Source organism: Grammomys surdaster, unplaced genomic scaffold (genome assembly GCF_004785775.1).
Source record: "Grammomys surdaster isolate TR1022 unplaced genomic scaffold, NIH_TR_1.0 126185, whole genome shotgun sequence".
In the NCBI taxonomy this organism is placed as follows: Eukaryota; Metazoa; Chordata; class Mammalia; order Rodentia; family Muridae; genus Grammomys; species Grammomys surdaster.
Window position 1 is genome coordinate 4,567,947 of NW_021620991.1, and position 15,623 is coordinate 4,583,569.

General features: G+C 43.8%; 1 protein-coding gene across 4 annotated transcripts in view; it reads left to right on the forward strand.

Moving 5' to 3' along the window:
- The window catches only part of Camta1 (calmodulin binding transcription activator 1), an 825,029-nt gene that overhangs the window by 805,799 nt on the left and 3,607 nt on the right, over nucleotides 1-15,623 (forward strand). For 2 of the 4 annotated variants that reach the window (XM_028757984.1, XM_028757985.1), the window contains exons 8-10: nucleotides 1,015-1,086; nucleotides 3,643-3,836; nucleotides 4,817-4,891. In XM_028757984.1, the coding sequence (XP_028613817.1) occupies nucleotides 1,015-1,086; nucleotides 3,643-3,836; nucleotides 4,817-4,891 (341 nt within the window). Of the gene's footprint in view, nucleotides 1-1,014; nucleotides 1,087-2,329; nucleotides 2,351-3,642; nucleotides 3,837-4,816; nucleotides 4,892-7,356; nucleotides 7,388-15,623 lie in introns of all 4 variants that reach the window. The other 2 variants (XM_028757982.1, XM_028757983.1) reach the window with 2 other exon arrangements.

Genomic DNA, 15,623 nt, shown 5'->3' on the forward strand with positions numbered 1-15,623 from the left:
CTAGGGACCTGAGGACTGTGGGCTGTTCTGAACCCCTGGGAACCTGAGGACTGTGAGCTGTTCTCAGCTCCTGAAGATCTGGGGACCTGAGGACTGTGGGCTGCCCTGAGCCCCTGAGAACTCAGTCATCATCTTAGACATATGCTTTTATTGAGGTAGGGGTGAGGCAGGGTGGGATCTGTTACCTTTTACACATTCCTAACGGAATTTATCACTGTCCAGATGTGTTAAAAAAAATAGTCAGATTATTTAGGAAAGACTGCAAGAAACTGAAAGATTAGTAGTGCAAGACCTAATTTGTTAAAAACCTCTTAAATGCATAGTTTTAGGCTCCTAACATCCAAATATGGTTTGACTTTGTTTGTTTGTTTGTTTGTTTGTTTTTTGAGACAGGGTTTCTCTGTGTAGCCCAGGCTGTCCTAGAATTCACTCTGTAGACCAGCTGGCCTCCAACTCAGAAATCTGCCTGCTTCCCATGTGCTGGGATTAAAGGCGTGCGCCACCACTGCCCGGCCATGGTTTCATTTTTAAAAGCAAAAATGGTTGGAGATTTATTCTGAAATTTTATTTTTCTTAATTTATAGTGACTGTTGTCCAATGTGGTTCAGTAAAGCTGGGTTTTTATTTTTTGGGCAGGCACATGACATGAGTAAAATTTTTAAGTTTCTGTATGTTGACAATTTATATATATATATATATATATATATATACACACATATATATACACATATATATACATACATATATAAGTATATATATATACTTATATGTGTATATATATATGTATGTGGGCAGCCCACAGACAATATATATATATATTTAATTATTTGAGGGTGTCAGATTCCCTGGAACTGGAGTTGCAAACATTTGTGATCTGCCATGCAGTTGCTGGGACTTGAACTCAGGACCTCTGGAAGAGCAGCCAGTGCTCTTAACTGCTGAGCCATCTCTCCAGCCTCAGTATGTTGACAATTCTTAGGTTAGTTTATTGATCTCCCTTGCTTCACCTTTCAGGGCAGACCCCTGAGGGAACAGCAGGAAGTGGCTGCCGCCGTCATTCAGCGCTGTTATAGGAAGTACAAACAGGTAAACTCAGCTGTGTGTCACAGAAGGGAAGGGTACCTGTCCAAGCCGCCCTGGCCTCAGAGGAAGATGCTGCTCTGCAGTTTGGCTAAAAAGCACTACCTCCAGCTCCTGACAACAAAGACCTGACTTGAATTAAGAACCCTAGGAAAAGAAAGCAGCAGCCTGCCTCAGAGCTTTAGCCAATAGGGGCAAGAGTAACTCCTGTCTTGCGGAGGCCTTGCTGCCAGCTTGTGGGGGTAGCCAGAGTTACATGGGGAGCCAGGGTATGCCAGTCTTCAGGAGCACCATAGCCTCAAAGCTACTCCTAGCAACTTTATTGCCATTCACAGAGGAAGAAGCAGGCTCAGAAAAATTAAACAGATGTTATAGTTTATAGATGTCATGGTGGTTATAAAATCCTGAAACTTCCTCGTTGAGTCTAGACTCAATGTTAAACCTTGGTCCCTTTACTGGAAACAGTGGCACAAGCCTCTAGTCCCAGCACTAAGAAACTTAAGACAGAAGGATGGCAAGTTCAAGGCCAACCTGGACCCACTCCTACACCACACACACACACACACACACACACACACAGAGGCATGTACTCAACGCTGTCAGTTATGGAAAAGATTTTAGAGCGAAAACCTTGGACTTATTTTCTTGGAGCTTGAGTAGCCCTTACATTGTTACAGAAAGGATATTGCATGCTATCTTGTATAATAACTACAGAGAAATTTGGGGTCCTGTGCTCTCCCTCTGACCCAGGATTTCGGTTTCTAACACATGTTACTGTTTTGTTTTCCAAACTTCTCTTTTAAACTCTATTGGGGCAGGGAGGCAAGAGTTCTGGCCAGTTGAGTCCGAGATCCCAGACACTGAAGGTTTATTGTGTAAAACGCTGACACCGGGGTCCCTTTGTCTCTGTGATTGGTGAGCAGGCTTCACATTAGAACGAGATTATGTCATACACAGAATCGAGGTTTCAAGTCTGTGAGGGCAGCAGGTATTTAAAAAAAAAGAAGTGAAAGATCCCTGCTGAATGAGTGTTGTCTACGGCTAGGAAGGTGGAAGGCGTTGTCTTTGGAAGTGATGAGAAGTGTAAGAGTGTTATTTTGGAAGGTAGAAGATATTAATATAGCCAGGCTGCTTTCTTGTTGCTTTTGGTTTTGGTTGGGAGTTGTAGTGGTTTTGGGAATTGTTTTTGGTTTGTTCCCTATATTCAGTAAACTAACATTAATTTTGTATTTTCTGTTTCTCCCCCAAGCTGACATGGATAGCCTTGAAGGTAATGATACACCAAGTCCTCTCACAAACCATTTCACCAGAGTCACCAACGTCATACCCATCACCAGCCACAAGGAAGGGGTCATTAAGATGGCACAGTCACCAAACACTCCTTTGCTAAGCCAGCCAGACACGCCAGCTCTGTCCTCGGGGACCTGTGTTTTTTCTAGTGGAGGAGGTTTGGGCGTTAATAACAGGTGGACATTTTCATGGCCAGGGCAGTCCATCAAAGCCGGTGACTTTGGACCTAGTGAATATTAAGCAAATACCTAATTTCTGTGATGGGCTTCACTGTGGACACCCAGGGACCAGAACACGCTCTGTGTTCAGGACACAGTGACATGAGCCATAAAAGCTCCGTAAGCTGCAGTGTTCCTACCTTAAAGGACTTTTGGATGGGTGGAAAGGAATCTAAAACAGGTCAGGGGAAAGCAGATTTGCTTTTTGGACATCCCAAGAAGTCAGTTTCCTTCCCTTGTGTTATGACACAGCTACTGATGTGGTTAGGCCTGGGGTAGGGTTCTGAGTAGTTGGTCCCTTAACAACAGTAAGTTGCCGCTTCTAAGCAAAGGGCTTCGTGTGACTTCTTCAGTGTCTGAAACTCCCACGTGGCATGGTAGCAAGCTTTGTGTTCTTAGGACGGCAAGACTGATTCAGAAGCCAAACCTGGCTCCTGTCTCGTCCTTAGATCTGTGGAGTACGTTGGTGGGGGGTCTCTGACATGGCTCCGGAGTGATCCACAGCTCTCTGACAGCCTCCCAGGGTCCATTCCCAGGCTCGCTATATGGGTCTGATGAGTGTGGTTACTCTTGCAGGGTGAAATGGCTTAAACGTGTCAGCGTTTCATGATAAGCCTTGTATTTGGGACCTTGTAACTCCATCAGAAATTTGTGGCATGGAGTAAATTAGTTAGAAAGAGGTGCTGACTGCTAGGTAGGTCTTTGTATGAGTGGACTCAAGACAGACTAAGAATTAAAGTGTTTCTAAATTGGATAGTAAATTCTCATCTTAAATTTAACACAGCTTAAATTTTTACATTTTAAATGCCTTTGGAAATCTTGAAGAGAGGCAGAATATGTTGTCGTGTGAGGATGGAGATACCGTGTTACCTGCATGCCATCCTGCGTTAGTTCTTTGCATTTTAGAAGAGTACTGGAAGCTTGCTGTTGGCATCCTGAGGTCGGCTCCTCGCAGAGACTAGAATAGGGAAGGAGGAGGGTCTCTTACCCCCGAAGCTTGGAAGACTTCCGACTCTTGTTGTTACTGTCCCGTTCCTTCTGTGTCCCCCTGCAGTATGCACTTTACAAAAAGATGACACAGGCGGCAATCCTCATCCAGAGCAAATTCCGAAGTTATTACGAGCAGAAGCGGTTCCAGCAGAGCCGGCGCGCTGCAGTGCTGATTCAGAACTTCTATAGGAGTTACAAGAAGTGTGGCCGGAGACGGCCAGCCCGCAGGACAGCGGTCATAGTGCAGCAGAAGCTCAGGTGGGTCGCAAGCCTGCAGGGTTTGACAGAGGATCTGCCTGGCATGGTACCTAGACCTGCCTCTGTGAAGGGCCTGAGGCATGGTGGCCTCTCCAGCATAGCCTAGGTGTTGTGAGTTTGTCTAACAGTACCTGTTAGTTGTTAGTCTCTCTTTGATGTCCTTTCTCTATCTGCCACATGGTGTTATTTTTATGTCACTGGCCAACTTCAGTATAGATAAGAATTTGTCAGGACCAGAGTTTGTACTTACAGAGTCGCTCTGCCATGTTTAATCGACTCCCTGATTACCTCAGGAGAGTTCTTAGGACTCAGTGATTCCAGTTTAGAAAATAGTAGACTAAAGATTAAAAACAGAAAGTAGACCAAAGAGAATATCAAGCTCAGAGTTAACTCCTACACTCTTTGAAGAAGTCTGGCTAGCACCAGAAGGCCTGTTTCTACAAAAACAAACAAACAAAAACAAACAAACAAACAAACAAAAACCTGGAAAAAAACTGGGTATGGTGGTACACAACTGTAATCCCAACACTCTAGAGGCTAACCTGGCCTACAAGGAACCCCCGACTTACCCCAGAGGAGGGACCATCAGTCTTACCGTCTCCTTAAACCGTGGGAGAGAGCCATAGCTCTGACTGCAGAGTGCCTGCCTGGCATGTACAAAGCCCTGGGCTCTGTATCCTGTACCACACAAACTGGTCGAGGAAGCTCATGCCTGCATTGCCAGCCCTTGGGAGATGAAGTCCCAGCTATACTGGATGCCAGCCTGAGATGCATGAGACACTGTCTCAAACAAATTAAAGAAAACAAAGGCTTGGGAGAGTCCCAGGCCAATCTCAACACTGGGACCAATGTGTGCTTTGCGGTTGGATTTGTGACACCATTTAACTAAGTCTCCTCCGGCCGTAGACAGATTGGTTCAGGGTCTGCACTGCAAGCTTTATGGGACCTTTCTTGTGACGGTCATGTTCTGGCTTTTTCAGGAGCAGTTTGCTGACCAAAAAGCAGGACCAAGCTGCTCGAAAAATAATGAGGTTTCTGCGTCGCTGTCGCCACAGGTACACCAAGTCCTTATCTCTCCTTATGCTCATAAGGAATACTAGAACAGCCCTGACCTTTCTAACCATTTGCTGCTTCTGTGTCATGCTGGTAACCTCCAGCAAGCATGGGGCAAGCACTCCAGGTTGTAACAGGATGGTGGCATCTTGGCTTGAGAGGTTGTGTCTGACCGCAGAGACCCTCCCTCCCCCAGCAGTGTTTTTCTGTTTTGAGTTGGGCATGAATGTAATTTACTCGGACTAGGTTTTAGTCTAAATTCTTCTTTAACTTATTACGTATACACCCGTCTGCATAATGATTTTCACAGTGTGTCCTTAATCTGCTAATAATAAACAGAAAGTCAAGAAAGACAAACATTTAGGTTCTCACATGTGAAATTTCCACTAAGCGGCTGGTGCCCTCTGCTGGATACGTACAGGATAGCATTTCCACTCAGTTTACCACAGAGAGCCAGTCCGATTTGGTCTGAGAAGGCAGGGAACACAGAGGAAAAGACAGCCTGTTGGTCCCTGAGGATAGAACATCTTTTCATGGGGCCTTGCTAGAGGAGCTTCTCCTCACACATGATCTGTCTTGCTGAAGACTTAAGACATCTGGGCTGGAGGGAGAGGCTCGCTTTCTCTCTCTAGATAGCAGAGTCCATAGCGGTGGCTGGTGGAGCTGCACGGGGGTGGGGTGGGGGTGTTTCCAGAGTATCAGGAGCTCTGCAGTTGAGAGCTGCAGACTTGGGCTGGATCTACGCTGTCTGCTCTTTCTCCTGTTTAACCATCCCCTCATTCCTCAGAGACCTCACGTTAGGTTCTCTTTCTTAAAGCCCTTTACATTGCTAATATTTTTAAATCCCTTGCCTTTGAGACTTACAGTTTAACTGGGAACTTGACTTACTTACTCTTAACACAGACACACATCTGTATGACCGTAGAAACAAACATGCGTAATAGCCAGTACATCAACAGTAATAGAAAACTTTAAAGAGCGTGTTAGGGGGCTAGGCATTCTCTAGATGGAACCTGAGACGGCAGGTCCATGCCCTGGCTGCTCTTCCATGCCTTGGATCAAGAAGGTCTTCCTCTCCCTCCACCTCCTCCACACTCCCCTGCCCCTCCTGCCCTAAGAGCTAGCTCATGAAATACAAGTGTGAATAAACTGACTGAAGAAGTCCTGGCAGGAAACAGATAGTAAACTACAGGGTACAGTCTCATGTAATGAGAATGATTCTGCAAGTTTCCCCAAAGTCTCCTGTCTCTGTTGTTAAGTCATGCCTTTCAGTTGGTGGTCAAGCATTTATGACTTGGTAGAATAGCTGAGTTTCTGGGGTTGCTAAAATACCTTGGACTCCCTCAGGTCACTTTTCTTCCCTCCTCATGAGTCCAGCTCCCCCTCTGTGTTTGCCTGCAGAATGAGAGCCCCCCACTGTCCAGCACAGAGACTAGTTCATCTGGTCCAGACCCCGATGTTGCTTTTGAAGTCGTTTTCAATGAACCAGAACATCCATGATTTAAACTGTACTGTGCTCCCTCCTCAGTATTTCTTGAGTCCAAACATGTATGAGGAATGCAGCATAAGCGGAGATACCCGAGTCCTTCACTGACTTTCCATTGTGTGTTCTTTTGAGGGTGTGGTCTGTGGTTACAGTGGATGAGTAGAGTAAGATACCTAAAAGTATAATTGCATAAAAAGACTGCTTGCTGAAGTAGGCTGGACAGAGGAATCCCTCTCCTAGCTTTAAACCAGCAGAGGAATTTGCTGAAGATCTCACCTGTCCTGAGTTCATATTTTAACCAGCCCATCCTCCGGGAGGCTGGCAAGGTCCCCTGAGAAGGAAAGCATCAGGTCTGAGGCTCTTTCTGCTCACCATTTGCAGCAAAATAAAGACTGTTGCTCTTTCATGGTTCAGATGATAGAAAAATGCATACATGGACAGCAGGGGCCTTTGCGTGCTGGCTGCGTGGTGGGCACTGCTCACTTCTCGTTTGTCTGTTTAACATATTTCACTAAGGAGCCTCATGAAGTCCTGGATCTCTCTCCTGGGGGTTATTTTAAACTTGTGTTTTCCCTCAGGTGTGCACACCCCATTGTGGTTTACTTAGCATTACTTTCATAAATGGAACTGTCATGTTTACTGTCTCTTAGAAGCATTACAGTCTGTGTTAAGTAGAAAACTTCATGACGCCCTCTCAACAAGGTAGGTAGACAGTGGCCTGAGAATTCAGCAGGACCCATTTCTAAGTTATGTGATCGCAACGGTTTTGTTTTTTTGTTTTTTGTTTTTCTGTCCCCAACCATGCCACCACGTTCTTGTCTTTCCCCACAAGAGAAACCACCTGCTAGTGTCTTTTGGGTGACATAAAGCTATTGATAAGATTTCTGCTGTGACCCTCACATGCTAATAAAACTATTGATAAGATTTCTACTGTGACCCTCATATGCTAATAGCTCTCTGGTGTTGTTTTACTGTCTAAAGCCCCCTGGTGGACCATAGGCTGTACAAAAGGGTGAGTTTAGCTGCCTGCTAGCCAGTTTCTCCTTATCTTCCATTTTCAATATTTTGCTTTTTGCTTGCTTGCATGGGGCTGCAGCGTAGGTATGCCAGTAAATTTCACATCCATTCTGAATGAAAAATAAGACAAAATAAAAACTAACCCTGAGTACTAACCCTGCTGTCTATGCAACAGGAGAGCGGCCACTTACAGTCAATGTGCACATGCATGAGGAAGTGAGGGAGGGACCTTCTGAGACCACCGCCCAGCATGCTCAGGCCGGGCGGGTGAGCGCCTTCCACACAGGTCTTCCTGCTGATGTGAGGCAGCGTTACAGGAAAACATTCAGCAAGTGGTTTTGTAACTACAGTATTTTGCCACATCAGATTTCCTCAAAACTGGTCAAAATTTCTTAGGCAAGAAAGCTCATTAGAAAGTATTAGGGTCTATAAAGAGAAACCCTGTCTCGAAAAACCAAAAAAAGAAGAAGAAAGTGTTAGGGTGGAAAAAAATCATTTACTACTTCCCTGTCACCCTGCCTAGAGCTTCCGTTTCTAAACCTCTCTTCCCTTGTGGTGTGAGGTAAGTCAGGAGACAAAGCTCCCTGCAGAACCTGCCTAGGACATTGAGTATATGGCAGAAGGCGAGCCAGATGTGCAGTGTCAAACTAATTCTTACTAAAAACGTGTGAGGTACCTTGAGCCTAGAGACTCCACGTTACTGCTGGGAATAGCTGTCGCAAATGCATTTGTATTTTGCAGACATTGTCTTGACTAGATAGTCAGTAGACACTGCCGGTGTTCCCACGTCTGCGCATAGGATTCCAGTCTGTAGGTGCACACTGCACACAAGAGTGTACAGGATTGCAGCTGAGACAATTAGAAGTTACAGTGAAAGAAAATGTCAGAAAACTGTTCAAAAGCCAGGACAAGAACTCAGCAACATGGGGCTGGAATCTGGATTAACTTTGTTAGCTTTTGAGAGGAAATTGAGTATAACACATCAACCTGTACAGGCTGCTGCCACGCCAACTTGATGATGCAGCACTGAGTTTACAAATTTCTCTTGAGTAATGACTTACGTGTGGGACAGCTGTGACTACTTTAAATCCAGGAATAAGACAAACTAACCATGAACAGTTGCTGGAGGGAAAACTTGGAACCAAAACCAGAAACACAGCGGTGCTGGTAACTTAGTGGTTCCCACTCTTCTTGGTGTTAGACAATTGTTCACCATGGAGAGTCCAGGCCCCGTGTGGTAGAGCCTCTCAGATCTGTCTGCTTGAAATAGAGGAGAAAATGAGAGGAGGGTCCACCTCTCCCACTAGAAACAACAAGGAGCCCTTCAGAGGACAGGTGCATGCCCTAGCACTCAGTTTACCTCAGTGGTAGTATCTTGCATGCTAAATGCAGTTTGTAGAGCCTGCTGAAGAGAACTGACATTGGAAGTGGTTGCTTAAGCACTTTGGAAGCTTGGTAGTTTCTGGTATGTCGATACTGATCATTGTCGAGAGCTCATTTTCTAAAAGCTATTTCAGTGCAAACCAGAGTCCCTACTTTAATTTCTCTAGTGCCTGCTGCATTCTGCCGTGAACTCTGGAGACTCCCACTCATGCATGGGAAGCTGGAATCTCATAACATCCCTCATGCCTCATGCAGCCAGCAGGGAGCTTGAGAGAGAGGAGCCAAGAGGGTTTCAGGTTCCTTCTGGGACGGGACCGTTTATCCAGCTCCTTATTGAGGAATGGCTTGTCTATGGCTTTGTGCAGTTGCCACTAAGATCTCCTCTCCCTCTCTCTTCCTCAAGAACTTGCAGTGGCACCCCCCTTGGTAATCCCCCAAGTTGAACTTCTCCTTGGGAGCCGAGGAGTCTCTCAGGTGTATGGTCCTGAGATGGCGTGTCAGAGAGAATAATAACATGCTTATTTTGTTAATTTATAAAGTACAGCAAACCAGTTAGAGGTGTATATGTTGAAAATTAATTGAAAATGTACAGTTACACTTTGTGGTACAGTGTGGAACATGCTGTTGGCCACACTCAGGCCCACAACAGAAGGACCTCCACAAAGGTAGGCGCCGCCATCAGCAGATTTAGGACACCATAGCTCATCCTGGTGCAGAATATCCCAGGCTGCAGGGTAACCCAAAATTACCAACTGTGTCTTTTCATTTGCAGCCTCTCTGTGGAAGGCTGGGGAAGGCCCAACACACACTCATTTGCATCCAGAGTACAGCTCATGTTTCCTGCCTTTCACCAAGGCTTAACTCCTGATTTATCCAATAACTGAAAATGGAGTTACCAACTCATGATAAGTGTATGGTTTGGAGCTTTGGTTCCTTCCTTTTTTCCTTTTTTCCTTTTTTCCTTTCTTCCTTCCTTCCTCCATTCTTTCCCTCCTTCCCTCCCTCCTTCCTTCCTTTCTTCCCAGAAACAGTTTTCCTTTAAGGAGAAAATGTTTATTCTGCATTATTTAAATGAATTATTGTTTACTTTTATTCACATGGTTAGTGTATGGTTTTTAAAGTTTGAGGATTTCTCAAAGGAGAATAATAGAAGTACTGCCTTCCACATGGACTACTGCTGTGCCCCATGTGGTGTTTCCCAGTTTTACAGCAGAACCACTGAGATACACGTTAAAGAACTAGCAAGTCACTAAGTCACACAACAGCTTGGCCTCAAGGTATTGAGACATAATTGGCTGAAAATGCATGCAGACACAGAGTTGTGTCCCTTCCCAGATACAAAGTGGTCTTGTCCTCTGTCTTAAGGACAGTCCTTTTGTGCTCCTCATAAATGAGGAAGGCCATTCTCCATATATCCTAGACAGCTGTCTCATTTTTCTGTACAAGGTAACAGAGAGGGCTTCAGAAAGCACACAGTCAGCAAAGGGTCCTTAGGATTAGCCTAGGTATTTAAATAACCTATTTTTGGAAATTACTGACTTACTGCTCATGTTTAATAAAGGTGGGTGGGGCTCTTCTACAGAAACAAATCTTCTTTGAGGAAGAAGAGGTAACATGTTCAATCTCAAGCATTCCAACCACAGGTGTTGGAGAACAGAGTTTTCCAATCAATCCTTCACTTTGTGAGAAATGACCAAGCCTTTTGGTGAGTGGTTACCTCAGCTAAGCAGCTGTGCCTTCCAGAGCAGCCCTGCGGACCGCCTGGAGCAGGCTGTCACAGGTTCTGGGGGTTACAGATTGCCATTTGTTTTGTTGTACACTTTTATCTAAGGGATCATTTTCTGACCCCACCTAAAAGAGTAGTGTTGCAAAAAGCTGAGCCTTTATCAAGGGCCAACAGACATGTTAGCCCCATCTTTAGTTAAATGTGACATGAGGTTTAGATTCTAGGTGGCCCCGTGCTATCCAAGAAGTTAGAAGTGAATGTGGAACATGCCGTGGAGGATGGGTCATGAATCTCTAGGTAATTGTGTCTCACTTACCTCTTTTAGGAAATGAATATTTTTGGAACACAGTGGTGTGTGTTAAATTGCAGACAACATGCTCTCTGTCATTCTTATTGGGCCTCTCTGTTTGTTTTATTTTGCAATCCAAATGAAATTTCTGGAATATGGCAAGATCTCTCTTTTCCTAAATTTCCCACAAGCTGTTGCAGCCCTGAGAGCAACAGGTAACTAACCAGAAAGCAGCATCAGGCTGCCCTGTGGTTTTTTGATGGCCAGCACTGCGAGGCTCTGCCTGCTAGAAGCCACTGACTCATGAAGCATCTCTCTGGCTGAGCGTCACCCAGTAGATGTAATGAAGCGGCTTTGCCTGACGCTTTTCCCATGAAGCCATTGTTTGCTAGAGTCTGCAGCAGGCCTCTCATTTATTCATGTATCTCATTGGACATCTGATGGAGTCAACCCTGGAGCTTCTGCTGGCTTTCAGAGCTGCTGCTTATACATCACTCCAGTCCATTTGATGCAGCTTTCTTTTTGGTTTTGGTTGAGACTGCCTCAGTATCTCAGAGTGTGAGTTATTTGCAGCCTGAATGCTTGTAAAAATCTCGGGATCACCTGGTGATTTGAATGGTCACGATTCAAAGGCTTGCTGCCTTGATTTCTGCACCTCCAAGCTAGTCAAGCTAGTCCAAATTACTGATAAGAGGGTCAGAAACATGGGCCTCCGGCCAGTGGGATGTCTCGGTGGTTAAGAACATGTGCTGTTCTTATAGAAGATTGAAGTTTGGTTCTCAGCATCCTCCTGTAGCTCCAACTCCAAGAAAGCATACCTACACTCTTGTGCATGTGCCCCCACACTGACACATACACATAATCAAAAATAGAAAAAGATGTGCTCCTCACAGCTCTCCTTAAGAGGAAGCAATACCTGTGCATATAAAAACTCTAGCTTCTGTCCTGTGTTTGTCTATCCTATCTCATGCAAGACTGTTCTATGTAATGGGATTCAGAAACAAGTACAATCCATTGATATAGGTAGATTGATTGATTGATTGATTGATTGATTGATTGGAGGTAACCTGGGCATTTTAAGTTCTTAGTCCTATGTGGACCTCACCTTTGTAATTCTTTAAGAAAACTCAAACTTTGGCAATCCTTAGCTACTGTGAAACATAACAAGGTTGGCTGAGTACCTATGCAATCTAGTAACCACAGGTCCTGCATTTCCAAATAGGAATCCAATCTCATAAGTTGAGGTCTGTGTTTACCAGGTTCACGTACTGAACATGTGTGTAACATGGGAGATAGAAAGCAAAATAGTCTAGGTAGTTGATTTTGGTTTGAGTAAAATAGAAGTGAATTATTTTTTTCCACTAACTTTTTTAGTTTCTGTCATGTAAACACATTTATAATATGAAGCTCTAACAGATACATAGAACAGTATCTTAGGAACCTTTTAGGGTCAGTGAGATGGCTGTGTGGGCATATGTGTTGACTGCATTAACAGTTTGATCCTCAGAATTGATGATAGAGGAAGAAAATGGACTCCTGAAGGCTGCCCTCTGGCCTCGATGTGTGCATACAGTGCTGTGCACACATGCACTAAAGTAAAACCGTTAAAGAAACATCTTACAGAATGGCAAACAGGCATGGTAGTTAATATAGAAGCATGTATCCATTGTGGTTCGTGGAGAACAACATGCAGGCAAGGAGGAAGACGCAGAGATGATTGTTAGACTTACATAGTTTTCTTCTTGGTAAAGGCATGTTTTAATGTTATGTCCATGAATGATAAGGCAAAATCAATTTTTTTGAAATCTTTGAAATAACTGTTTTGAAAGTTTTAGTACTGTCCCAAATCAACCTAGAGACATAGAATTTCTTTGGAGGCAATATAATTTGAATGCTTGGTTTTATCTGCCTAGTGTTTGATTTAAAGGGAAATGTAGACACCTATTTCATAGTCATTATCTCTTCAAGTACCATGAAGCCCTCTCTGGTGATTTCAGCAGGACTGACAGCTCAGGTCTGTTTCCCACTGTCTCGGTGGTTTGGTGTCAACAGGGTGTGTCTGTCTTACATTGCAGGCTGTCTTCTTGGAATACAGACACATTATGTGTGTTTCAGGGTTCCAGGACTGCGTTAGACCAGGTGCACTTCTGTATGAGTGTGTTTCCCCCATTGTAATTAAATTCAATTATAGTGTTTCACCAACAATGGTGTCTTCGAATGGAGAAAACAGAATCATTACTTCTTTCACTCAAACTATGGTCCAGATTATTTTTCCTATTGAAGCCTTTTGAAAAAAAACAATATAGTAGGAATTTAAAAACAAAACTTTTAGAGGCCAGGAGTGGAAGAGAATGGCTTTGGAAGCAGAGAGACATGAGCTCAGGTCGCTGCTCTGATACTTATCATCTGCACAAGCTGAGGCGGTTGCGTAATTCCTATGAAACTTACAGTCTGGGTTTACAAGTTAGAGACAGTGGCTGCATTTCAGTTACAGGCACTCAGGAGCCTTGAGCAACACTGGCCTATGATTAGTCTTTTCTCCCTCACGATCTTTTCTCTAGTTCATCCCTTAACAGACTTCTGTTTAAAGAAAAGTCCTATGGCATTTCACTCATTGAATGTCATGCATAATTCCAGTGTAGGGTGATGAAATGTATCTGAAAACTGGAGTGTTCTCATTTTTCCTATGTAGACTTCCTGTGTGTGTAGACATGCCTCTCTCCTTAACTTAGTGGTCTGTGACGACATCATTAATTCATAATTAATTCAGCATTATGTGGCAACCTAAACCTTTGTGAAAACTTAGATGACATTTTAACTAGTTCTGAAAGAAGTGATAGAGGCAGAAGGGTGTCTTCAAAAGCCCATCCTGGTGACCAGTTTAACTAGATGTGTAGAGTTAACTTATGCCTATCCTGACCAGCTGGTAATAGATTCTTTGGTATGAAGTTGCCTAAAGAATTCCAGTCTGCTTTTTATTTCACCTCAGTGTTGAACTTAATACGTGTAAAGCATTTCCAATGGTTCTAGGAAGATGAAGGTCTGTATCTGTGGTGATGCCACCAGATTCTGAGTTCAGACAACTTGAAACTCTAGAGGTCTCAGCAGCGGTGCTGTGAGTGAGTTCTGTGACAATGCACAAAAAAAAAAAAAAAAAAAAAACAAACCCATGGTATTTGACATAGCATGCACATCTTGCAGGACTTTGGCAGACGCGTCTGCGTGAGCACAGACACTGCATGTCTGGAAGTGAGGTTGGCATCCATGCATGCCTTGCATTGTTCCAGCCAAAAGGGATGTTAGTCTAGATGCTGCATGTTTAAAAATTGAACAGAGACCTATAGCATGTTTCAATTTTTAAGAAGCCATTTATCAAGTATGCATGTCCAAAATTAGGGGCCTATAATCCTATACTATTCTATACTGCAGCATGGTGCCACATCCTAGGACCTAATTCGCTATGATATCCTTAATTATTAAGTGCATATTAAGCCGGGCAGTGGTGGAACACTACCTGTTTGATCTCAGCATTCAGGTAGATCTCTTGAGTTTGGGGCCAGCCTGGTCTACAGAGTGAGTGAGTTCCAGGACAGCCAGTGCTACACAGAAAAACCTATCTCCAACAAACAACAACATCATCAACAACAACAAACATATTAAATGTAGCTTTAAGAAAGAACAGTTTAGGGGATACACTGTCATTTATAAATACGCTGTGCTAAGCTGGGCTTGGTGTATGCAGTAAATTAGATAAGCAAGCTTTCATGTTACAACAGCAATTTAATATAAATGATAAAGGTTTTCTTCCGAAGGATATGTCTTCTTTCTCTGAAGAAGTCACAACAGCTTTCACACTCTTAAGAAATGATTTTGTTTGAAGGTTGTAAATCTACAAGTTCTTACCCTTCCATTCATTGCCAACCTGTGTGATCCAACCAATAGTTTGGTTCCTCACCCATTCACCCCATCTCCCCAAATGTTCCTATTTGCCTGAGTTTTATTGAATATATTTAGAAAATACTAACCTTCATCTTGAATAACTTTTAATGGACTGGCATATCTTAAGACAGTAAGATAGACCTTAGATAGAGGCCACATTTGACTGATGTCTGAATAAGTCCATTACCAACCAAATGTTTCCTTGTTCTGTCACTGGGGCAGTGAAGGAATACCCTCAGGAACTCCTGCTTCTTGTCTGGCTAAACTGTCCTCTCATGCTAGCTTCTAGGAAGCAGATGTTACTGTGGCAGGTGGCATTTGGAGACTGGCTGACTCAGTGAGCATTGCCTTGCACTTGACCATTCTGCCGTTAATGCACTTGCCATGGTCCACGCAGAGGGATAGACTCATATCCTACAACACTTCCCTCGCACTTCATCTCATCAGGCAGCACATTTTTAAGGCACAGACTTATATTTTAAAAATGGAAACTGGAGCAGCAGTTTCTAAAGCTCTCCACGGTGTGAGCTCTCCATGGCCGTCATGGAGCAGTCTCACGTAAGTGTTTAGTATTTCTGATAAGCAAAACAAAGTCCCTTTTTGGTATTGATCCTAATGCTGCCCATTTGGGAGCTCTAAGAAGGAACATGAACTTTAAAGTTACAGTTTGAAATGGGAGGGAACCAAGAATTATGAAGAGCCAAGACCCAGTAATATAGCAGAGTAGGAGAAGGAACTTGGTGTAGGTTGGTGCTGGCTTAAGGTAGCCAGCAGCCTGGCGTCTATAAGTAAAATAATGATTCAGTTCCTGGGTCAACTCAGAGCTAAATAAATTGTGTGGTAATTCCCTAGTTTATATCACATGGAATTGTGGGGCATTTATAGCAGTCCATC